The sequence below is a fragment of the Ictidomys tridecemlineatus genome, chromosome 3, assembly GCF_052094955.1.
Source record: "Ictidomys tridecemlineatus isolate mIctTri1 chromosome 3, mIctTri1.hap1, whole genome shotgun sequence".
Classification (NCBI taxonomy): Eukaryota; Metazoa; Chordata; class Mammalia; order Rodentia; family Sciuridae; genus Ictidomys; species Ictidomys tridecemlineatus.
In genome coordinates, this window is record NC_135479.1 from 36,234,373 (window position 1) to 36,259,971 (window position 25,599).

The window sequence follows — 25,599 nt, forward strand, 5'->3', positions numbered from 1 at the left end:
CCGGTGTCTGACTCACTGCAGAGCTTGAGGAAGTCGCTCATACCTCCCCTGTGTTGCCCCTCACCTGCTGGAGGTGGGAGGGCCGGGAGGGTTGTGCTGAAGAAAGTCCTTTTTGCATCTACTCACGCTACGGATGGGCAGACCTAAATAAAAAAGGACCTCCCCCCAGAGTGTCACAACAAATAAACCTTCAGTGAATCCTTGTGTCCAGCCTGGACTCCCGAGACCCTACCTGCCCACTCTGGGAGCACTGATGGGCACTCGCGTTGTGGTGCCGGTGGTTTGGGCGTCTTGGAGCAGGCAGGAGATCATTTGAGTCTCGGACAAAATAGCTTTCCACAACAGATACTAGAAACTGCCCACCCCTGTCCAAGCAAAATTCACCCAACAGTTGCCATGAGACTTATTTTTCCTTCAACCTTCCATCCTAACTCCTGGGTTCTCCCGCGCCGCTTGGAAGGTTGGGGGTCGGGAGAGAGGCGGTGATTAGTCACTCTCTGCGGTGCTCGCACCTTTTATATTTGTATTGTTTTGTTGCCATTAATACTCTCCCATCCAGAAAGTAGTACCCAAGTACACTACCCCTGCACCCCTTCTCAAAATCAGCTGGTGGGCAAATGCCTAAGTGGGATGGAGGGGGTCTATGTGTGAGAGACAGGTGAGAAAACTACACCTGACCCCCCCAGACTGAAGCGGAGGAGCTGGGAAGAGCTGGGAGGAGCTGCTGACCTCTGAGTCCTAGGGCGCGACCCGCCGCAACGCTAGGCGCGGAGACTCAGCGCGCACGCGCAGCGACGGACGCCCCACGCGTCCACCTCGGGCTCCCCCCCGCCCATACCACTCCTCCCCCGCCCCGGGTTCACCCCTTCGGGAGAGGGCGACGGGGCGCAGGGAGCGTGCGCGCGGCCCGCCCCGGGCGCGGGCGGAGAGGAGAAGGAGGGGCGCGCGCGGCTCCCAACCCGCAGAAGCCGGGAGCCGCGCAGGAGGACGGAGCGCCAGCAGCGAGCCGCGCCGCGCCGGTAGGGGGCCCTGAGGCCCGGGGGGTGGGGGCTGTGCGGGCGGGCGGTGCGGAACTTCGCGCCTACGAGGGCCGGGTCCTGGCGAGACTAGGGGCCCGGGACCCGCTCGACCTTCGTCTCTGGAAACTTTGTGCCGGCGAACCTACCTTCTCCCGGGCGGTCTGGCGTCCTGGAGGCAGTGTGGAGTGGAGGCGGGTCCGGAGCCCTCCGCCGCGCCCCCTCCTCCCGGGACGTCGGCGCGCACCCCCTGTGGCTCAGCAGCTGCCACCGATGCGCCAGCCCTGGGACCCCGACCCTTTTCGTTATGCCACCAGCATCCTGGTGTGCTTCTCCCCTCTGATCCCTCTCCTCGCCAGCCCCGCCATGGCCTTTCTACCTCCTCACCCCACCGTGAGCATCCACTTGCGGCGGATCTTCAGGAGCGGCGGAGGCTTTTTGCATCTTCCAAAGGTTTCTAGTGCATTGGTAGAAGCAACTTGACTTTTCAGCGATGCCAAGTATTCAACTTGAGTATTTTTCTGGTGTGCACGACGCCAATAAATAGCTTTTAAAATTTCTCCTAAGTACCCTTGCTCCGGAGCGAAGTTGAGTTGTGTGAGGTGGGGGTGGGGGAAATGAGTGCTGTAGCCACCTTAAGTGGATTGTATAACTATATTTTATTTAGGTGCATGTTGCCAATGGTATCAGCCAGTGTTATGGTAACTGGGCATCCCGGAGGCAAGGGAAGGAGGAGTGACTTAAACATACAGTTTTACTGTGTAGGGATTTTTTTTTTTTAACCACCTTGTACTTTCCACCCAGCAGGACCTTAAGGCATTTGGCATGTGTTAACTCGTTAGCTGTTCATTATAGTTTATAAGAGGAAGGTGGAGAGCATTACCTTCCCGTTTTACAGATGCAAAAACGGAGGCAAAGAGCAAACTTCTGATTCTTGACTGGCCTTAGAGGAATAATGGACCGTAAGATTTAACCCAAAGTTTGCTGGAATTCCTGCCCCTAAGTAGCCACTCCGAAGTATAAATGGAACGTTGAAAAGTCTTCCCATGGGATTGTACATTTCAGTGAAAAAGGAGGCCAGTGATTAGCAGCCCGGTGAATGCTACTGCTACAAAGTTAAGTAACATCTGACAAGTCACAACTTCTCTGTTAATTTCCTGCTCTTTAAATGAAGGAAGCATAAGTACTGTATTCTTTGTAAAGTTGTGTGTGTGGAGGCTCCATTCCCTGGAGCTGCAGTTTGGTTGTTGTTACTTGTAGACTCATAAAGGTCCCCAGTCTGGGCTCCCTTGAGAAACACAGGGAATGAGGCACTCGCAGAATGAATTACCACCTCTTCTTCGCCAGAGACATCTTGAGAATTCACATCAGGCTGGGTGAGAGCTGCGAATTGAGAATTCCCGGGGAGGAGGCAGGAAGGAGCCCTACATAGGCGGCTTGACACATGGGCCCCACTCCTGCCTCCAGCTCTGACTCACCTTCTGACGCTTGGGGGAGGAGAGATAGCTGCTTGGTATTTTTGGCTTTCCCCCATAAAACAGGAGACAGTTTCCTTCATTTCAAGCTTTAACATCAGTGTAGAAGGTGTCCCTGCTGAGTTCTCATCTAAAATCTTTCATATTGGTTGACTGCAGGTATGAATTCTGTGATGTTCTTTAATAGAATGGCGTGTGTGTGTGTGTGTGTGTGTGTGTGTGTGTGTGTGTATAATATCATTTAAAAAATTGGCCAGGTATACAAGTACAGCAAATCCTTTAAGATCTTAGCATAAAAACTAGCATTTTAAAAAGATGGGCATTAGGAAGGGAACTGTTTGGATTCTTTTACAATAGGGATTTTGTTCTAAGGCAAGGGGGATTAAAAATATGTTTTTCCAATATCACAAGAAATGCTTTAATTATTTTCTGTGTAAAAATTGAAAGTTTACCAATAGGTTATAGCTTTCTTTTGGATATCTTTCTCAAAAGTAACAGCTGTGTCTGTCTATGTTGGTTTGTGTTATCCTTCAGACTTTTCTCAGCATCTTCATAAATGTCTATTTGCACAAGGTGATTTTCTAGCTGAAATTAATTATTTTACAGTTGTCTGGTTCTGTTTATAGAGATTTTATTTCAGTCCAGAATAAGCAGCGTGCTTTTTTTTTTTTTTTAGTTGTAGATGGACACACTATATTTATTTATTTATTTATTTTTATGTGGTGCTGAGGATCAAACCCAGCACCACATAAAAATAAATAAATAAATATAAGGCCTCACACTTGCGAGCAAGCACTCTCCCACTGAGGTACCGCCTCAGCCCCAAGCAGCATGCTTTTTAAGTACAACTGATTGTAAAGTTTTATTAACCCTGATGGCATGGTGGTATTTCTGAAGGCAGTAGGTAAATGATCTCTTTATAAACAACTTCAAAGTAATTGAATCATTATGATCCTTACTTTACACTCAGATGCAAATGAAAACTTTCCCATAAAAAGAAATCTAAGACTAGGGTGTTCATCATTTCTTTGCTTAAAGGAGGCACAAAAGGTAGTGGAAGGCAGGGAGAGTTGCTAAAGCAACAAGGTGTAAACTTACAGAGCTAACATTTAAGGTGGTAGCTTTATTATTTATGAAAGCTTCAGGGGGTGAAGAGAAAGGAAAGTGTTAATGGTTGTACAGTTCAAGTAGGTAATTTCAAGAAATGAGTGAGTTAAGTTCATATCAGCAGTTTATGCACATATGAAAGAAATATTTTTTGAACTTTTACCATGCCAAAGGTACTGTAATGAATACCAGGGTAGAAGGCAAATAAGGTTCCTGGCATTATGAAGCTGATAGGCTCGTAGTGACATTCAGAGAGGAAGTAGTCTTTCCAGACTGGCCAGAGTTGTAATGGTTCTGAATTTCTGGAAATCAACATTATATTTATTTAATCTTTTAAATTGTGAATTATAACATGAAGAAGAAGGAGGTATAAAACAAATGGATAAATTGATAAATTATTTTAAAGAAAACTCAAGTGTAACTAATCATCTTGCAAGTCGAGAAGCATCCTCTTCCTGTTCTTTCCTAAGGACCATAGGTAACCTAGCCAGTGACTACCCTGGTTTTTATGAAAATAATATCCTTTCTTTTCTATAGTTTTTGTCTTCTAAATAGCATAGTTGTTTTTGCTTGTTTTTCACCTCTATGAAATAAAATCGAGTGAGTAGTCTTTTGGATTTTTTTTCTTTTGGTTAATATATAATGCTGTAAAAAGTGTGTGTGTGTGTGTGTGTGTGTGTATCATTATATATTATATATATATATTGTGTATATATAATATATTATTGCTGCAGCATGCTCTTTTTAAAAATTCATCCACATTGTTGCCTGTGCCTCTAATTCGTTTATTTTTGTATGACTTCCCACAAATTGTCTGTCTATTATTGAGGGACATCTGGATTGTTTCTGATCTTGGGCAATTATGTCAGGTGTGCATATTTTTAGCTTTACTAATTGATGCTTTTTGCCCAAAGTAATTGTACCAATTTTCATTCTTGCATTGGTGTCTGCCTTGAATCTATAATCCAGTATATTTGCTGTTTAACCACAATATGCTTGCATACTTCTTAAATGAATAAATAAATGACACTTGTGTAGTCTGCAATGCGTTTATATTTACTTCTGTTTAGTTACATAGTTTGGGCTAACATACTGCCCAAACCCTGGAAGTGTTTTTCCATTGTGTTTGGTTGACAGATGCCCAATAGAATCCATCCATTGATTTTTTTTTTTTTTTAAGATAGATGACTAGTTATAGAAAATTGAACTAGGCAAAATGCAGTACTGGAAATAAAAGTGTCTAGTACCTGGAAACCTTTTAAAGGTCTTGAGTGAATCCTACTGGTGAATGCTTGCCTGAGCCCAGCTCTGAATATAGAACAGTGAGTGTATTGTGGGTGCGGGAGCTTGGGCCTATCCTCATTAAAAGTACCTTGAGGACAGGACTCCCACATTGTGTGTATACACACATTCCCTATGGGGCAAGGGGGATAGATTATTTAATTCAGGTACTTGTCCCTTTCTTTCCTATGAGCAGAATGTTATATACATCTGTAGGTTTTTACTAGTTGCTCTGGGGTAGGGGGGTTGATGGAAGAGCCCAAAGGACCTGAGATTTATAGTTCCTTTTTATTTCTTTTCTTCTCTGTGTTTATTTACATAGATCACATTTTTTTTTTGTTAAAGTTTTTTTCCCCAGATCTTCCAATCATAATGTAAAAAACCACATACATATAAATTGAACTTTTTAAAGAAAAGATGATGGGAGGTGGATTAAAAAACATTGTTGGAACCTTTTAATTTGAGTAATGAAGGAAAAGATCCCGCTTGTGTGCTTTGATATCCCCTTGGCCTTCCAGGGGCTGCTCAGGTCACTGCCAGGGACCTGCTCAAGTCACTGCTGGGCATCCCATCCAGCGCACCTGGACACATGGAATTCTTGCTCATAACTTAAACTGACATAGAGCAACTTCTTATCCCCTTTGGTCAGCTTTTGCATTCCCCTTGCCTGTATTGAAGTCTCAAGACTTCAGTTGATAAAAGGGCTCTTTTGAAATTCATAGTTAACTACTGGGCTGGCTTCTGCCTTTGTCCAGTTTCATCATGGATGGTCCTGGCATGTTTTCTTTTTTACTTCTTAGGTCATTAAGTTTGTGTGTACATATGATAATACTCTTTTTGTTTGGTTTTGAGGTGCTGGGGATTGAACCCAGGACCTTGAATATACTAGGCAAATGCTCTACTACTGAGCTATACACTCCAAGCACAAGAAAACTTTTTTTTTTTTAGGCAAAAAAGAAACTTTTTTTGTTTGTTTTATTTTGTTTTTGTTGGTGCTGGGGATTGAACCCAGAGCCTTGTGCATGCAAGGCAAGCACTCTACCAACTGAGCTATGTTCCCAGCTCTTTATTTTTATGTGGTGCTGAGGATTGAACCCAGCACTCCACACGTGCTAGGTGAGTGCTCTACTGCTGAGCCACAAACTCATCCTGAAGAATATTCTTTTTTTTTTTTTTTTTAACTAGAAAATTTTGTTCCCATTGACTGGTAGAAATTTGTGTGGCCAAGAGAATGTGTGAAGTTCTGGCCTTTCTCAGTTGGAAGATGACCTTTCTGGAAGTTCACGGAAGCACTGGGGTGAAAAGAAAGGCAGGAAGAATACTGTGAATACACAAGTTACATACAAACTAGAAATCAAAAAAAAATTTTTTTTTGTTTTATCTTACTATGGTTTGAACCCAGGGCCTCATGTGTGCTAGGCAAGCACTCTAGTACTGAGCTGCCTCTCCATTAACTTTTTAAATTTTATTTTGAGACAGAGTCTTGCCAAATTAGGTTGGTGTTGAATTTGTTATTCTCTTTTCTCAGTGCTGTGGGCCCCCTTCTCCCTTAGTAGCTGGGACTATAGTTATGTGTCACTGGTGCCCAGTGAAACCAAGATTTTTTTAATTAAGAATTTTGCTGATGTAGCTGTTGGGGCATGCTAGTATCTTTGACAGATTTTTTTCACTAAACAACTTGTTATTCTATTCCCACGTGAAGAGTACTTCCATGTGCAGGCCAGAGACTGGAAGCGGGTTTGGATGGACAGCTATTCCTAGTAGTTCATTTTCTTCTATTAAAAGTAATTTTGGAAGCCAGGCATGGTGGAGCGTGCCTGTGATCTCAGCAGCTTGGGAGACTGAGGAAAGAACATTGTAAATTCAAAGCCATCCTCACAGTCATGAGGCACTAAGCAACTCATGAGACTCTGTCTCTAAATAAAATACAAAACAGGGCTGGGGATGTGGCTAATTTGTCGAGTGCCCCTGAGTTCAATCCCTAGTACCAAAAAAAAAAAAAAAGAGAAAAGAAAGAAAAGAAAAAAGAATAGTATTAATAATTTTGGATCCTGGGACTGTTGCTCAGCTTGCCTAACGTGTGCAAGACCCTTGGTTCAGTCCCTAGCACCACAAAAAAGATGGACAGGGATGGAGCTCTGGTAGAGCTCTTGGCTAACATATTGGAGATCCTTAATATTATTTTTGAAGTGTTAACATGCTAGAAATACAGAATCCTAGACCTTCATCTCCCCCTCCCCAAATTCTGATTAATTAGATCCTGAGTGGAGTCTAGGAGTCTGCAGTCTAACAAGCAGGTGATTTTGATGTAGGGCATCTTAGCACCACACTTTGAGCAATACAGTTTACCATACCAAGATGGTTTTATAATGTGTACTAATTTCAACCAGGTTTGGTAGCCTTTTTCTGTAAAAGGCCTCTTAATAAATATTTAGCTTGTGGGCCATGGTGGTTTTTGTTGCAGCTACTTAACTCTGCCATTGTAGTCAGAAAGCAGCCGCAGTTAATATGTAACAAATGAGTGTGGCTATGTTCCAATAGAACATAATTCGTGAATGCTGAAATTTGAATTTCATGGAATTTTTATGTGCCAAAGTACTGTTCTTTTGATGTTTTTTTTTCCAACCAACTAGAAAATGACTAAATGATTCTCAAATCATGAGTGATACAAAAACAAGTGGTGGACCCAGGCTATTCTTGGTTGACACCTGATTGGAACAAGAATAAAGTTCAGATGCCATTGCATCCTCTTATAGAATGTGAATAGCAATATAGAGAATTTTTTAACATTTAATAATACAGTCTTCTAATGGGGCCTGTGTATATATATTTTTAATTCTTTTTAGATATACGTGACAGTAGAGTGTATTTTTGACATATTATACATTCATGGAATATCACTTCCCATTCTTGTGGTTGTACATGATGTGGAGTTACACTGGTCGTGTATTCATATATAAACATAGGAAAGTTATGTCCGATTCATTCTACTGCCTTCCCTATTGCCATCTCTCTCCCTTCCCTTCATTCCCCTTTGTCTAATCCATTGAATTTTTCTCCCTTATCTGTGTATATTTTCTTTTTTACCTTTTTTTTTCATTTGTCTTATTTTGTTAAGACATTATTTTTTCAGGAGATTGTTAAGGCCACTGGAATAATCAGGATCCTCTGCCTTTTCACTCATATTCAGCTTAAAATTCAGTTCCTCCCTTTGCTATATGTTGGTTCAGACACCCAGTTGCCTTCAGAGGGCTACTGGCCTGTTGTCTCTCAGTATGAGAGGGTGTAGAGCAATAGACTTTATTTATTTTAGTACTCAGGGTGGAACCCAGGGGCATTCTACCACTGATCTACATCCTCGCCCTTTTTATTTTATTTATTTTTGTTATCATTATTTGTTATATGACAGCAGAATGCATTTCAATTCATCATACCCAAATGGAATGCAACATTTCAATTTTCTGGTTGTACACAGTGTAAACGCACCATTTGTGCAATCATACATGTACCTAGGGTAATGAGGTCCATATCATTCCACCATCTTTCGTACCCCCCATAACTCCTCCCCACCCACCCCTTTGCCCAATCCAAAGTTCCTCCATTCTTTCCATGTCCCCCACCTCCATCATAGATCAGCGTCCACTAATCAGAGAAAACATTTGTCCTTTAGTTTTTTGGGATTGCCTTACTTCGCTTAGCATAATATTCTCCAATTCCATCCATTTACCTGCAAATGCCATAATTTTATTCTCTTTTAATGCTGAGTAATATTCCATTGTGTATATACACCAGTTTCTTTATCCATTCATCTATTGATGGATATCTGGTTGGTTCCACAGTTTAGTTATTGTGAATTCAGCTGCTATAAACATTGGTGTGGCTGTATTGCTATAGTATACTGATTTTTAAGTCTTTTGGGTATATTGATTGGGTTGTTTTTTTGGTATTAAGTCTTTTGAGTTCTTTATATATAATCATGGAGATTAGTGCTCTGAGATGCATGTGTTAAAAATTTGCTCGCATACTGTAGGCTCTCTCTTTTCCTCAATGATTGTTTCCTTTGCTGAGAAGAAGCTTTTTAGTTTGAATCCATCCCATTTCTTGATTCTCGATTTTATTTCTTGCGCTTTAGGAGTCTTGTTAAGGAAGTTGGGGCCTAATCTGACATGATGAAGATTTGGGCCTACTTTTTCTTCTGTTAGGCGCAGGGTCTCTGGTCTAATTCCTAGGTCTTTGATCCATTTTAGTTGAGCTTTGTGCATGGTAAGAGATGGAGGTTTAATTTCATTTTGCTACATATGGACTTCCGGTTTTTCCAACACCATTTGTTGAAGAGGCTGTCCTTTTTCTCCAATGTATGTTTTTGGTGCCTTTGTCTCGTATAACTATATTCATGTGGGTTGGTGTCTGTGTCTTCTATTCTGAGAAATGGCCTTGCTAAGTTGCTCAAGTTGGCCTCTTAAGTTGCTATCCTCCTGCCTCAGCTTCTTGAGTTTTGGGGATTATAGGCATGTGCCACCATACCTGGCAAGACTGCACTGTTTTTATCTTATCCTTCTCAGAAATTCTTACGGGTTTAATGCTTTTGATTTTTAAGGAAAAAATGGGAAATTAATGTACCAGTATTTCATATATGTTATTAATTTAGCATAAAATCACACACACAAAAAAAGTGGAATTGGACCAGGTGCATGATGAAGAAGTGCTTGTAGGGAAATGGGTGAAGCTCACTGCTGGAGTGTTGAGAATTTGATATGTCCTATGAGATATCAAAGGGTAAGGTGATCAAAGGGTGATTATTAACTCAGATCTTCTCCTATGAACTTAATTCTAATTGGTAAATTCTTCTTTTGTTTTCTTTAAAATAATGAACTTTCGATGGGGTAGAGAGAGAGAAGAAGGGAGGGGAGGGGAGGGGGGATAGTAGGGGATAGGAAAGGTAGCAGAATACAACAATTACTAATTGGGCATTATGTAAAATTGTGGATGTATAACTGACGTGATTCTGCAATCTGCATTTGGGGTAAAATTGGGAGTTCATAACCCACTTCAATCTAATGTATGAAATATGATATGTCAAGAGCTTTGTAATGTTGTGAACAACCAATAAAAAAATAAAAAATTAAAAAAAAGAATCATTTCAAAAAAAAATAAAATAAAATAATGAACTTTCAAGAATTGAGATCTTTTTTTAAAAAAAAAAGTTTTAATTTATTTTTATGCAGTGTAAGCATCAAACCCAGAGCCTCACACATGCTAGGCAAGTAAGTGCTCCTTACAAAAATATCTGAGACCTTACAAAAGGATCAGCATTTTCTGGTCCTGCTTCTCGGAGGTCACTAATGACATTGGCAATTTTTCTGCTGATTTGTGATTTTTTTTTTTTTTTTTTTAGGTACTTTGCCTCTCAGGATTCTGACTTATAAAAATCAAAGTTATCCAAGTGTCTATGATTCACTTTTAATTTTTACCTCTTACTCCTGTAAGATTTTAAAATACTATTTGTGTAAGTGGTTGCACAAATTGGTTTGTGGTTATCATTAAGCAAGGGTAATGTAAGTAATGTAATTGTAGACTTTTGCAGGCATTTTCTTGGTTCAGTTTTATCAGATTTTTTTTTTTTTACTTAAAAATCATCTCATAGCACCACCAGTTTAGGATTTTGGGAGATTAATTCCTAGATTATAGATAAAGCACAGACTGACCTTCGTTTCTCTTTGCAGTTTTTACTTGTTTTCCCCAAGGAAATGTACATTTCTGTAGTCTTTAGTTTGGTTGGTCTGTTGTGGTCAGGTTGTATGACTGATCAACCATGGACAGCTCATGGAAGGAGGGTTCTGGTCCCAGAGGGGCTACTAATTTTCTGTCTAGAGTCTGGGAAAGCCTCTTAACCTCCATTTACCTCTGATACCTAATCTGAGAGCGAAGACAGCAGAATGATACTAATCTGGGAAAAGCTCAGCAGGCTCATGTGGCTTAAAAAGGGCAGGTGCTCTAGCTTGCGTCAGGAAGTTCCTTGAGATAGTGAGGTAGATGAATGAGTGGCACTGGTCACTTTACTATGTATACAGTGACTTGGGATCTTGTTCTGTTGGTTTTGGGATGGTCCCTGGAATTCTTTCTATCAATGCTGTTAGGCCTTTGGTCACCTCTTTTGAGTAGTGCAGACAGAAATGGATTGGAGAAAAGCCTGATCTAAAGACACCTATGGGGGGCTGGGGATGTGGCTCAAGCGGTAGCGTGCTTGCCTGGCATGCGTGTGGCCCAGGTTCGATCCTCAACACCACATACCAACAAAGATGTTGTGTCTGCCGAGAACTAAAATAAATAAATAATCTCTCTCTCCCCCTCTCCTCTCTCTTTTAAAAAAAAAATAAATAAATAAAGACACCTATGGTTTGAGTGTCTCTCCTCGAGGTTCCTGTGCTGGAGGGTTGGTCCTTAGTGTGGTTCTGTTGAAGCAGTGGAGTCTTTGAGAGGTTGGGTCTATTGCAAGGTAATTGGGTCATGAGGGCATTGCCCTGGGAAGGATTAGGGATTAATGCTGGTCTTGGAGTGAGTTCTCATGAGAGCAAATTTTACAAAAAGCAACACTTGACCCTTCCTGGTGTCTAGCTTCCTGTTTTGCCATGTGATTTCTTCTCCTCTCCAGTGCTCCCACCATGATGCCATTGTCATGTTGTCATATAGCCCCAGGAGCCCTCAACAGAGGCTGAACAGATGGAGCTGCCTAATATTGGACTTTTTGTCCTCCAAATCTGTGAGCTAAATAAATCTTTTCTGGGGAATGGGACAGATATGAAGAGAATGTTTTGGGATTGAATGCAGGGCCTCTTGCATGCTAGACAAGAGTTCTGCCACTGAGATAATACCCCCAGTCACCCTTGCTCCTTTTTTTTCAGTAGTAGGGATTAAACTGAGGGTCTCATGAATGCTACGCAAGTGCTGTACTACTTAGTACATTCCCAGCCTATTTTGAGACAGTCTCACTAAGTTGCCCAGGTTGGCCTCAAACTTGCCATCTTCCTGCCTCAGCCTCCAGGTAGCTGGGATTATAGTCACCTGTCACTGTGCATGGTGCAACATCTCTTTAAGATAATCAAATCGAGCAGTGTTATATCTTGTTACTTTTGTGTTCCCTGTTCTACTTTGTGTTGCTGTGTAACATAATCCCAGAACTCAGTGGTATAAAATAACTATCTGTATTGTGCTCACAGATTCCTATAGGTCAGGAATTTGAACCTTATAGAGTGGGGACAGTTTGGTGGCCGGCTGCTTGAATGTCAGTGAAGTGTCTTTACTCACATATATCTTGTCTATCACCAGGGCTATTGATTGGATCACCCACATATGGCTTTTCCATGCATAGCTCTGTTGGGCTAATTTGGTTTTCCTCATAGCATGGCAGTTGAGTTGCAAGAGCAGATCTCAAGAGAACAAGATAGAAGTATGTGGCATATTTGTAAGCATCATTTCTACTGTTTTCTTTTGGCTCAGGCAGTTGGGAAGTTTCTCCAGGTTCAAGGGCAGGAGATACCATCTAGCATTGGATAGGAGGAATGTCAAGATTATATTGTAAGAACTTCCATGTAGGGCAGGGCATAGAGGTACACGCCTATAATCCCAGTGAATTGGACTTGGAAAGTGGAAGCAAGAGGATTGCAAGTTTGAGGATTTCCTCAGCAATTTAGTGAGACCTCAGGCAACTTAGCAAGGCCCTGTTTTAGAATAAAAAAATAAATAAATAAAAGGGACTGGAAATGTAGTTCAGTAGTAAAGCACCCCACCCCTGGTTTTAATCCTCAGGACCAATAAAATGTCTTGTAGGATGGGTATTGTTGCGTCCATCTTGGCAAATACATTTTGCAGCAGTCTGCAACAACATTTTGCTGAATCCGTGCCGTCTTCAATACTAACACTGTTGTATGGATGAGTGATGAATAATTTAAACATTTAGTTGGGCAAGGAACAAATTTAAAATTGCAATTCCAGATGTGAACAGATTATGGTACTCAAATGAATATGTGTACCTTCATCTTTAATAGTTATTGATAGTGTCTTTGCCATACTCATTCTATTCCAACATGGAAGATACATGAATTTATCATGTGGAACTAAGTTCTTAAAATCACTGCCTTGGCATGTTTTTTTTCCTTTCTCCTGTGCTCATGAAGTGGCCAGCCTGTCTCCTCCTTTGGACTGTGGCATGTTCCACATCTATCAGCTGGCTGGAATCTTACAGTGATGGGCTTTTGTTAAGTTTAGCAAGTGCCATATTCAGGTGCTAGAGTCCACTTGTCGTCATTGAGATGGGCAGGTTGGTCACCACTGCATAGGCAGTTGCTTGGTAGCTGTGTGTCACACTGGGGAAGGATGTGGCTAAACAAAAATGGTACTCTTCAGTCTTTAGCTTTATGTGTATGATGTGTATTTAACTTCATGTCCAAACACTAACACATCAGTTAATTAATCTGATGGGTGACCTTGTCTTCAAATATAAGATGTTGTGCTGCTTTAGCCAACCGCTGAGGCTTTTCAGGTGCCTGAGGACAATTGGTGAATATCTTTTACTTCATTTTACTTTGACATGAATATTACTCAATATTTGTTTGACTTTTTTCCCTATATTTTTTAGTTGTAAATGGATCTTTTATTTATTTATTTATATGCGGTGCTGAGGATCGAACCCAGAGCCTCACACATGCCAGGCAAGTGCTTTACCACTGAGCCACAACTCCAGCCCCTGAATTTATTCTTAATGTTCTATCAGAAAGTTACTTTTCTTTAATGAAAGATTGCCACATTGTGATTTTATTTTTCTTTTATAAGAGTGAATATCTTAACTCTTCCCCCAGTGGAATACATTTCTGATTTAATAATGACAGTGAATTAAAAAGTAATATTATGACAGTGCAGGCTAAAATGTTTCTTTTTTAAAAAGAATGACTTCAAGGTGTTTATTTTTTTATGCATGCCATATTGGAGGCTGAAGCAGGGGTGCTGTACCACTAAGCTATATCCTAAGTCCTTTTTATTTTTGAGACAGGGTCTTGCAAAGTTGCCCAGGCTGACCTTGAACTTGTGATCCTCCTGCCTCAGCCTCCTGAGTAGCTGGGATTACAAATGTGTACCACCATGCAGTTTATCTGGTTTTTTTTTTTTTTTTTTTTAAGAATTACGCATTAAAGGAAGGAGAAAATGTGATTTCGTGAACTTTTTTCAGTATAAAATAGTGACAGTGTAAACCTCTAGTGTGTATTCTGACCCTCTGAAATTCCTAAAGCCAAAAATATTTTAGATAATTTTATATTCTCTGGCACCATTGTGACCATTTTCTGCTTGTTCAACATGAGAAGAGAAAGCAGTAAGTAGAATTTTACTTCTTTAACTGCTGATTCTAGTGGTGGTTATCTAGAGAAAGAGAAGGAAAAGTAGCCCCTGATAGCACTGGGGTGGATGCTATGAATAGGCTGGGACCCCAGATAGCACTTCCCAGAGGCACCATCAGTATGGATGCTGGTGCTAACCTCAGGATTGGTGCTCTGGTACCAAAGAGAGCAAGCAGCTGGTAGGTTATGGATTATTGAGATTATAGGTGGCTGGACAGACACTAATTCTTTACTTTGGTTAGCATTTAATGCTTGATGTTTATTATTCTAAGAGTTCAGCATCATTTTTAAAAGAGTACTTTTTAATTATAAACAGACACAGTGACTTTATTTTATTTATTTATGTGGTGCTGAGGATTGAACTCAAGTGCCTCACACGTGCCAGGCAAGCACTCTACCACTGAGTCACAATACCAGTCCTCATCATCATTTTGACAAGACATTTCTTATAGCTTGTTAAAAAAAAAATCCAAAAAGCAATAATTAAAAATCCCCCTAACTTTCTGGGGTTGGTGTAGGACAGCCTCTTCCTTTCTGTGTTTAATACTACCTCACCTCCATCCTCCTGGCTAGGAAAGCATTTTTCCCTCCAAGAAGTGAATGCAGTTGAACACCTTGGAGCTGCATGGATGTTCTGTGTCCTCTGACCACCCTCATCCCAGACACCATTGTGCTTTAGCGCCAGTGTCATGTTCTCACAGAGCACCATGCCATCTTTCATCTCTCAGATATGGGCCAAACTCTCCTAATAGATCTCCTTTCTCTGTCTTCTGGTACACATTTACTAAGTTGATTTTGATGCAACTGTGATGTAATACCCATGGGTTTTTTTTTTAAAGAAATTTCTTTATGATCAAGTTCTGCTAATCTTAGAAATGGACCAAACTAGGGCTTCTTGTTGTGACCATCCTGGGACTGTTCCTGGACTCCTCCTCTGCTGTGAGGAAGTCTGTCTGTGACCAAAAGGTGGCTGTGGCAGCTCTCTATTTTGGACACTAGATAAAACTGGAACACCTCCGCCCATCTGGGCCTAGTCTTTTTTCTGTAAATAGCATTTAAACATGTTCTTGGGCAGGTACAAGACCCCTCTGTGGCACTGCAGGTGCTGACTGGTGGTGTTAGAACCCTGCAAGCTGGGTAATGAGGGTACGGCTGCCCCACACCATCCACAGAGAAGACGTGTTGTCTAGAGCTAGAAACGGAGCACCTTGGATCTTTTCCTGGCTTTTTAAAAACTTGCTTCTCCAAGTTGCTGTCATCTCCCTGTTTCTCACCTGGTATTGTCCAGTCTGTAAAGGGGGTCAAGAGGATCTGTCAGAGGAGCATCTGTAGTATCTGCCCTCTGAGTGCTCTCTGGCAGAAGTTGTTTTTCTGAAACTGTGGACCAGCTTTGGCATTTTAAGCAGATTTGTTGGCACCAGATTGACTAGCAGCAGCAGGGATGGAGCATCTTGTCTGTCTCACTTGGATTCTGCCCTAAGGACTCACAATCTGTTTTCCCTGCAGCACCAAATACCCTATCACTGTTCAACGAATGAGGTAACTGAAGCAGCCAGGCTTCCAGCCCTCCATTGAACAGCCATGGTCCCTCATGAAACCCTTTCTACGGAAAAGGCCAGTGAGCCTGGGCACCCAGCTCAGGAGGGCAGGTGACTTCTAGTCGGTATAATTATCTGAGAGGACACAGAACCAAGTCCTTCCTAATTAGAAAACCAAATAACCTACTTGAATATTTGATTAGCATCTTCCAGATTTTCTTCAGTGAGGAGAGAGTCCCCAGAAGTTTGAAGGCCTAATTTTGTGTTTGTTATCACAGTGACTTTGCTTTTTAAACTTCCAGGAAAGAGTGTTCTGCTGTAGGGAACATGTACTCACCTAAGTTACTGTCCTGTTCATGTTTTACACCGAACACACCTTTCCTTATGTGACTACCTCCTTGTGCCTCCTCATGATGCAGTTTTACCTGCAGCCCTGGTTGTACCCCTGTGCATGAATTAGTCATCTGGTGAGGGCCCCCACGGAGGGGTGTAACCTTGGGTGAGCCAGCACTGATACTAGGAGCTGTCAGATACAGCACTCTAATGCCTCAGTCTTGAATAGGGGATCTTGCAGCGCCCCACCCCAGTTACTTCTGCAATGTGTCACTAGCCAGTAGCTTCAGCTTGAGCCCCACTCTGGATGTACTGGATCAGATTGGGGCAGGGCCCAGTGACCTGTGTTTTAACAAGCCCTCCAAGTGATTTTGATAGTTTGAAGACTATTATAACGATATAACCATGTTTTGATATATATTTTTTTTAATTGGGGCCTTATGTGTGCTAGTAAGCACACTACTGCTGAGCTAAGCCCCAGCCCTTCAGGTTTTCTTTTAACCTATTGTTTTTTTGAGGCGGGGTTGAGAGTCTAGAAAATGCAAACTGTAGTAACAAATAACAGATCAAAAGTTGCTTGAAAATGAGGGAAAGGGCAAGGGAGTGAATTATAAAGGAATATGAACTTGGGGGGATTATTTTGAGGTCACAGTGTCTTGAGTATATCTATATGTCAAAACTCAGCAAGTTGAGTAAATCACACAGCAGTCTGTTATTTACACCTCCACAAAGCTATAAAAAAATTTAAAGTGATACTTACCTGGGAAAGGCAAGGGACCAGGTGTGAAGAACACATTTTTATGATGTTCACAGGTTCTCATCATATTGTTACATAAATGCGTAAAATAAGAAGGCTAACATGAAAAACAAAATGGAATTTGCTCCCCTGAACACCACCATTGCTTGCAGCTGGCATTGGTGGCTAAAGCCCTGCTGCCTGTGAAACTGTCCTCAGTGCCGTGTTCAAAGACAACACTCCTGGCCATCCCCCTTCTCCCCCATCTTAGATCTCCCTGTACTGTCCTCCACTGTTAGTCACATGTCTGCTCATCTTTCCTTGCATCTTGCATATCTTTTCTACCTGCTGTGGCATCCGGCCCAGATCCTCACTCTCCTGGGTTAGTTGAGGGTACCAGGAAGAAACTCTGGATCAATTTTGCATCTTTTACAGACCTAGTGAAAGGGACATTCTGCAGTGTTTTATATTTCATTGATATGGTCTCTGAATTATTGTATTAAACATTTATACACCACGGTTACTAATAAAAAGCTGAGACTTAGGTTGACTTTTTCTTTCTTTTTTTTTTAAGTACTGGGGATTGAACCCAGGGGTCCTTTACTGCTGAGTTACATTACCAGCTCATATGTTGAGACAGTCTTGCTATTTGCTGAGGCTGGTATCAAACTTGTGATCCTCCTGCCTCAGCCTCCCAAGCAGCTGGGATTATAGGCTTGCACCATTGCACCTGGCTTTAGATTGATATTGCTTAGTAGTGTATTCCTTGGATGCAATATTTAGGAGGCCTTCTGCTTCCTAAATTTATTCCAGTCAAACTTGATTTAGTAGTAAAAACCCAGGGGGAATTTTTCCTCCTCAGTATGGGGATTGAACCCAAGACCTCATGCATACTAAGCTAACCCTTTACCACTGAGCTCCATTCCTAGCCCCAGGGGGAATTCTGTGAACTTCCTGACAGGCTGTGTCCTTGCTTCCTTGTCTTCCTGCAGATCTGAATTTTATCCACTGTAATCAGCACTGCTCACCTAAGAATTTCTGGATCCAGACCAAGGGCTCCAGCATTGACTGGATTCTGCAGCAAGTGAGTGGCCACAGCATTACCTCTGTAGAACCTGGGGATGCTTTTGTCATACTGAGCACTATAGTCTTCCTGTAGTATCTAGGTGTGCATGATATACTTCCCAGTGGGCAGACTATAAAGCATTGTGACTTTGCAATGAGAGAAACTGATAAATCCAAAATCTCAAGAAACGAATAGTTTTCTTTTTCTGTGATTATTAATACTCTTTATAGTAAGCATGTACTCAAGAGAGTGAACTATATTAATTTTAGTTCCAATATATTTGAAGCCAATGGGATTCACTTGAGAGCTTAGAATTGGCCGAGGAAGGTAAAGTTACCATTTAGCTCTACCCAGGATCAGGTCAGGTCAGATGCCCATTTAATTTACAGGAATGAACTTTTAAGCATGGCCTTCAGATTGCCTAGGATTATTTCCATGGGAATGCCAAAGCACATTACCCAAATTTAATTGGATTTCCAGTGTGTTCATGTGTCACAAATATGATAGGAAATAGTTGTTTTTAATAATAAAGGAATGAGGTGATCTGGCTTTTCTGTTTTGATCCAATTCAGTATCTTTTTAGTGGTTCACTAAATACTTAATCTAATATGAGGTCCATTTTTGCTTTTGTAAGATCTCTGGGTCTGGAATTAGATTTAGGAAAAACAGCCACCATAGCTGCGGGAGTAGGCAAAGTATGAGAACATGACTATCGGGAGATGAAAATTTCTGATTTCTAATCAATATAGAAAGCCATTCACTTTAGTAGGGGCAGGGCCCTGCAAGATGGAACTAGTTGGTCATGTTTCTTCTTTAACTTTTCTGAAAATAGGATGACTAGTTCCACTTAGAGCCAAGTTTTATGTTGATTTTACATATTGGGGTCTTAGGCTACCTGTTAATCAATAGAAAATGATTTTTCTTCATTCTATTATAGAAAATAACTATTTCTCACCCTTTCCCCTTCCTACTTCACGAAACACTGCAGAAGGCTGTGATACATCAATAGCTTTTGAAGTACTGACAGATACCTGTATTTTGCAGGAAGGATATTGTGACTTAGGATTCCCTGGTGGAAGACAACCACACACTCTGGTCTTACCCCGACGATGCAAGTGTGACTGCTGGCATCTTCATGAGCTCCAGAGGTCACAGCACACTACCACGGACTCTCATGGCTCCTCGGATGATTTCCGAGGGAGATGTAGGAGGCATTGCTCAAATCACCTCCTCTCTCTTCCTGGGCAGAGGCAGTGTGGCCTCCAACCGGCACCTCCTCCAGGCTCGCGGCATCACCTGCATTGTTAATGCTACCATTGAGATCCCCAATTTCAACTGGCCCCAATTTGAATACGTCAAAGTGCCTCTGGCTGACATGCCTCATGCCCCCATCGGACTGTACTTTGACACTGTGGCTGACAAGATCCACAGTGTGAGCAGGAAGCATGGGGCTACCTTGGTGCACTGTGCTGCAGGGGTGAGCCGCTCGGCCACTCTCTGCATTGCCTACCTGATGAAGTTCCACAACGTGTGCCTGCTGGAGGCGTACAACTGGGTGAAAGCCCGGAGGCCTGTCATACGGCCCAACGTTGGCTTCTGGAGGCAGCTGATAGACTACGAGCGACAGCTCTTTGGGAAGTCTACAGTTAAGATGGTACAGACACCTTACGGCATAGTTCCAGACGTTTACGAGAAGGAGTCCCGACACCTGATGCCTTACTGGGGGATTTAATGCCACCAAAGCCTGCATCGGCAGCCCCCAAGCAGTACCAGCATCTGCTACACACTGTCTGCTCCCCTCTTCATCTTTCTTTTCAAATTGTTGACTTTTGGTTCCCCCTTAAGAGTTTTTAAATTGGGTGTGAAGTTTATTTTGAGAGATAGGGAGGGGACATAGGGGAATGCATACGTTGCTAGTAACATTTTTAAAACTAGCATTTTGAAATAGTGTTTATGAAAATCTTTAACTGGCTTTTAATCATTTTTAACAATTTGAACAGTTTAATAAGCTGTTTGGTTCTGCTTTTGGCACCATGGCAGGTGCAGGAACAACTCGGTGCAAAACATCACTGTGGGTCCTGACCAACCCTTTAGACAGGCTTTGCCCATGGCTGCCCACCAAACAGATGCTTAGAGAAGACTGATACCAGCTTCAGTCTCTACTGGATTAGCTCTACTCTTTCCTTTCTCATTATTTAGTGACTCTGTAAGTTAAAATAACCTAACCTTTATTATTTAGTTGATAAGTATAATGAAATCTGCTGCAAAAACCCTCTTGAAATCAATGTGCCCAGGATTATATTAGCATTATTTTTAATAAATATATCTGCTTAACAGAAGTTTTACAAATTTGGGAGTGTGTATGTATGTGCATGTGTTGACAATGGAAGATGGTATCCAATAACTGCTAACCTATGGCTCTAATGACAACTATGAACACTACCTCCCAGTCATGTCAGTGTTACATGTCCTGGTGGACGGCAGACATTAATATTCATGTTGGAACAGTGGAAAGTTTTTGTACTGGGGATTTACCTAGGATGCTTTACCTTTGGGTCAACCTAAATTACTTAGGGCCTAAGTTGCTGAGGCTAGCCTCAAACTGTGTTCCTCCTGCCTCAGCCTCTCAAGACATGGCTAGAGTGTTATGTTCTGATAAATGATCTGGCTTTCTGCTTTCTCTTGGTATATGGAGTGCACCAAAGTATTGAGTCCTTCATCAAAGAAATCAGTCGTCCCCTCCCCCCCCCAAATACCCGGGATTGAACTCGGGGGCATCTGACCTGACCCAAGCTACATCGCCAGCCCTATTTTGTGTGTGTGAGAGAGAATGGACCTTTATTTTGTGGTGCTGATAATTGAACCCAGTGCCTCACACATGCTAGGTAAGCACTATATCACTGAGCCACATCCCCAGCCCTACTGTATTTTATTTAAAGACAGGGTCTCACTGAGTTCTTTAGTCCTCACTTTTGCTGAGGCTGGCTTTGAACTCATGATCCTGTCTTAGCTTCCGGAGCCACTGGTGTTACAGGTGTGCATCACCACGCCTGGCTAAAGAAATCAGTTCTTAATAGTGAAGCAGACACATACCTTTTGTTAACACAAAAATGTTCTAAACCAAACCTTAAGTATAAATGATAAGCAAATAATGGCTTCCTTTAACTTTAGATATGTCACCCAGTTTCCTGCTTCCCAATAAATTCGACAACACAATCCATGAGAGTTGGGATAGAAGTTTAATGACCAGGTTGCCCCTTGTTTTGAATGAGAGAGTCATCCAGAAATCTGTACCACACAGCAGGAAAGTCCCATCACTGCCTCATTTTACTTGGTCTGTTTTGGCAGGAAGCCACTGACAGGCCAGCAGGTAGGCACATGTTTAGACAAACAAAGTCAAAGATAAAATTTCCTGATTTTACCTGCTTTGTGGCAATGGTTTTCCATCTAAAAATCCTACCTTGTTTTATACCATTTGCCCACTCTTATAAAAGTACATCATTCTTGCCTAAACAGGAAAATTAAAGTTTATATGGAAATTCAAAGGAACACAAATTAACATTAGCACATGATCAAAGATAAAATCCAGAGATTGATTCTATTAGGAAGCCCAGTTTGAGAACTGATTATTTTTGAGCTGTTACAAAGACTATCATTGTACTATGAGGAAAACAGCTGGTTACAGGTATTATTAAAGAAAATTTCCTGTAGAAATCCCAGCAAACTCCACTACTGAGCTGTGACTAAGAGCTTTCTTTGCGTTCATGAAGCCTGATAACCTAAGTGCTTTGGCCTTAATTCATTCTGCTTACTTTGCATGTGCATGTTATTGGGGATTAAACCCAGGGGTGCTCTCCCTTTGAGCTGCCTCTCCAGCCTGTTTTATTTTGAGACGGTCTCACCGAGTTTCATAGGCTGGTCCTGAACTTGGAGTCCTGCTTCCGCCTCCTGAGAAGCTAGGGTTACAGGTGTGTGCCTCCACACCTGTTAGAAAAGACCAAAAGACTAGTAGCTTGAGATTTTTCTACAGTTGGCTTTTCTGTTAGAGAAGCTTAACACATGCTTAATTCAGAATAAACCTTGACAATATTTTAGAGATCAATCTTTATAACGTCTAAACATGGCAGTTAGGGCAATTGTTTATTAAAATGTAAGCAAAGGGGAAAAAGCCATACCATCTTTTAAAATACAGGACCAAATTCCACATCACACCAACTTATTTCACTGTGGATGTACAGCACTGGTTAATATGGCCACCACTCAAAATAATGAGATGCACCCCCATAAATGCTTTTTCAAAAAAAACCACTTTCTTACACATCAACATGAAGAATGGAATTAAGAAAAAATTTTGATATATTTTGTTAGAAAGGTATTTGTAAAGCATTTTTCACCCAAGGGCTATTTAAGACTTTTTTTTTTTTCAGCTTGACCTAAGGGCTTTTCAATATTTTTATTTGAAAATTTTTATTTTATTCTTCTCCAAAGAAATACTCCCCACCCTAAACAAAATAGGCTAAACTTGCCCTGCATTCTAACATTTGCCAGAAAGGTCTACAACAGACTATAATGCTCCCTTCTAAATGGCAAATATCTTTGAAAATGTCAGTTTATTAGCTGTTCACACAAAGTAACGTGTTTGACCTAGAAGGTATAAAAGGGGAATTTTCATAGTGGTCCCAGTATAGAGGAAGCATTTCAAACGTATAGGTCATATAGCTCCTCATAATCTTTTTATAGCTTTAGAAACATACTAATTAAATAGGAAAGTAGAACATATCTTTAACAAATCAGACCAAAAAACAAAACGCCCAAAGTGCCCACAATATGTATATATACACAAAATATTCAAATAATTTAGAATATGCAACCCATATACAATGTTAACTAGTAACCATAGGAAAAACATGGAAACTGTCCTAGTATACCTTGTACTTTTCTATCTCAAGCGTGTCCAGACAAAAATTAAATTACACAATAAGCCATAGAAATTTTAAAGCTAAAATGCAGTGCCAAAAAGAAAAGTGCTTATTAATCACCATTCAAGCAGTGAGGTGAAGCTGCCCGACACAATACACAGTATGGAAATACATAACCTTGGTTACTGTTTCCAAGGACACTGGGCTCTTGGCTAACAGGAGCCGAGGTGAGGCTGAACGCAATGATGAGTCATTTTAACAAACATGTACAAGGAAAAATCAGCCTGATGGTATTCCACACTTAGCGAATCCTTATTGGTGGTAGGTAACTAAACATTTCAAGTATTAAGCAGATATTAAAAAGTAGTGAACACTTTTCATCACAAAAGGTTTTTGTTGACATCTACTGAATTTTCTTCTGACACCTGAAGAAAAGTCACTGAACCTATCACACTTGATAAACAGCTGTGATTACATGCAGGAATTTAATCTAATGCATTCTAGAGTCAATCTAAGAAGAGAAACCAATCTAGTGAACAGGTACTTTAAAAAATATCATTGATATAGGCCACTGTGTCCATACAGCCTTCTCCCCAAAGTATTTCAGCAATATAAGTTCCATCAAACTGGGAAACATTCTTGCTAAGGTAGATTCTATTATGGAATCTGCAAGACAGTTAAGCCTGCGTGTTATTTTAGTGCCATAATGAAAACTGTTGCAGTCCAGGATGAAGTGGGGCAGAGACCTCAGGAAAGGTCTGCTAAACACCAGCCTACCTGTCCCGTTACAGACACCACACTCACCTTGCAAAGGCACAAGGCTCTAGGTGACAAATCAGAAAGCCATCTCAGTTATAAATAGCTGGAGATGGCATCATTCAGAGCAAATGAGAAAAACAGACTTATCTTATCAACACTTCTCTGTGCACCCTGTATACAGTAGGGTAAAGCAGAAGCCACATCAACAGCTGTTTAAAATGTTCTACAACTTTCTTAAAAGAATACGTAAAAGGTGTAAGATGAAACAGCACAATTCCTCCAAGTGTTGTCCCAAAAAGAGAAAACAATTATGTAAAAACAGCAGATATCCAGACAAAAAAATGCAACCTTCTCAAAGTTTACAAATAAAAAACAAGCCTAGGTCAGAAAGCCTAAGTCATACAAAGTGAAACATACTAGATCCAAAATATCTTCATGGAGCACAAAAGCAACAGAGAAATATGTGTCCTAGATTGGTCCATTCTTCTAAGAAATAACAGCCTTTAACATTTGGCTCTGGGTCCTCTGATTTTATGCATTCGGTATAAGCAGCAAAGAAAATTTTACACCAGAGAACATGAGCCTTTTCCTTCTAAAATTTAGTGAGGTTGATGAACAATTTCCTTCCATGCTTCTACGACATGTATCTCTACCATAAATAGACACGTATCTTACTATCCTGCTCACTAGGCTGGGAGTTCCTCTCTCACCCTGAGTTAATTTTCAGATCTCTCACAGATATGCAGTGCTGGCCCCTATGCAGTCATCTTTGGAAATGTGGAGAGATGTCACTGCAGAGAGATTTTGTTTCACAGCCTTTCCAGATCTTGTCTGGAAAAATAACTAGCTTTTTTGTGGGGCAAAAATGGTTTTCAATGAAGGCTTCAAAGGGGAAGCATATTCATCCTGATGTGCAGGTTTGGGGCCTCTGTCAGAAGTGGATGCTCCTCTCCACTGCAAAGGACTCAGGCATGTTTTGGGAAAGAGTTTTCTTGAAAGGTGACAAGGGTCAGAGGTTCAGTTGTGACAACAAAGATGGTACATCTGCCTTCACTGCCCGCTACTGTCCAATGGAGATGAGCAAAGTTTTTTTCTTTAAGAACATAGAGTATCAATTTAATCACAATTTCCAGTTTATTCATTACAGATATTTACAAACTAAATGCAGAGAAATGCGTTCTACTTCACAGGACCACATGTTCTAGACATAAAATAAGCACTGGCTTGAACAGTCCTGCCAATACCAGTACCACAATAATAAGTTATTTTTCTTCAAATTTCAAATTCTTCACAGTTTCAGTACTGCAGCAGCAAAATATTCTTTAAAGAAAACTGTGGTCCATATTTTCAAACATCTTTAAGAGAACTAGAAATAAATGAGTGAACTTCTGTTGTCACATGTGGTTTAGGTAGGCAATTTTATCTCAAATCCAAGAGATTGGCAGTAGGAATCAGAGATCAAAGGTGGTCTATAGGAATGACGGGGAACTTCCACTGCGTTTTCTTTACCTCTTGGGGAATTCATAGATCCATGCAGGTGAACCTTGCAGTACTCATATTCTGTTTATTGATCCTGTCACCCTCAGAGGTGTGACAGAAAAAACACAAAAACAAAACAGTGCTTCCTAAAGGACCTTTTCAGAGCAAGTCAGGCAGGATGAGACCAGGAGGCTTTGGTTCAACACAGTTGATCCAGAAATTTGCACAGCTGGCGTGATACTGGTGCCCTCCATAGGCCAGCTTGAAACTGTCTGTTTCTGAGTTGAACGCCTGCAGGAAATAGAGATGTGGGGCAAGTCAGGTGTTTTCTGCTCCCAAGTGCTTATCAGCAACCAACACATACACCTCACCAGGTGTCACAGAGGCTGAGGCCTGAATGGCACACACACAAAAGCTGAGTAAGTAGCTACGGGAATTCAAGTAACAAAATTATTTACTGCTAATTAAAGGTAGAAAAATTGTTACTATTCAACCTAGTTT

At 41.2% G+C, this 25,599-nt stretch overlaps 2 protein-coding genes across 23 annotated transcripts in view; one reads left to right on the forward strand and one right to left on the reverse strand.

The window, feature by feature from the left end:
- Positions 1 to 844: 844 nt before the first annotated feature.
- Positions 845 to 20,280, forward strand: Dusp14 (dual specificity phosphatase 14). Of its 3 annotated transcripts, none has more exons than XM_078042421.1 (3): positions 845 to 1,019; positions 17,868 to 17,959; positions 18,930 to 20,280. In XM_078042421.1, the coding sequence occupies exon 3, from the start codon at positions 19,077 to 19,079 to the stop codon at positions 19,671 to 19,673; it is 597 nt and encodes a 198-aa protein (XP_077898547.1). In that variant the 5' UTR covers positions 845 to 1,019; positions 17,868 to 17,959; positions 18,930 to 19,076; the 3' UTR covers positions 19,674 to 20,280. The 3 variants fall into 3 exon arrangements, with proteins under 3 accessions (XP_077898547.1, XP_005321574.1, XP_040125044.1); XM_005321517.5 differs by having other exon boundaries at positions 846 to 1,019; positions 18,986 to 20,280; XM_040269110.2 differs by lacking the exon at positions 845 to 1,019 and adding an exon at positions 1,937 to 2,650 and having other exon boundaries at positions 18,986 to 20,280.
- Positions 20,281 to 21,161: 881 nt separating this feature from the next.
- Positions 21,162 to 25,599, reverse strand: part of Synrg (synergin gamma) — a 69,846-nt gene continuing 65,408 nt past the window's right edge. For all 20 annotated transcript variants that reach the window (XM_078042418.1, XM_078042413.1, XM_078042417.1 and 17 more), the window contains one exon: positions 21,162 to 25,389. In XM_078042418.1, coding sequence (XP_077898544.1) covers positions 25,258 to 25,389 — 132 coding nt within the window. In that variant the 3' untranslated portion in view covers positions 21,162 to 25,257. The remainder of the gene's footprint in view (positions 25,390 to 25,599) is intronic.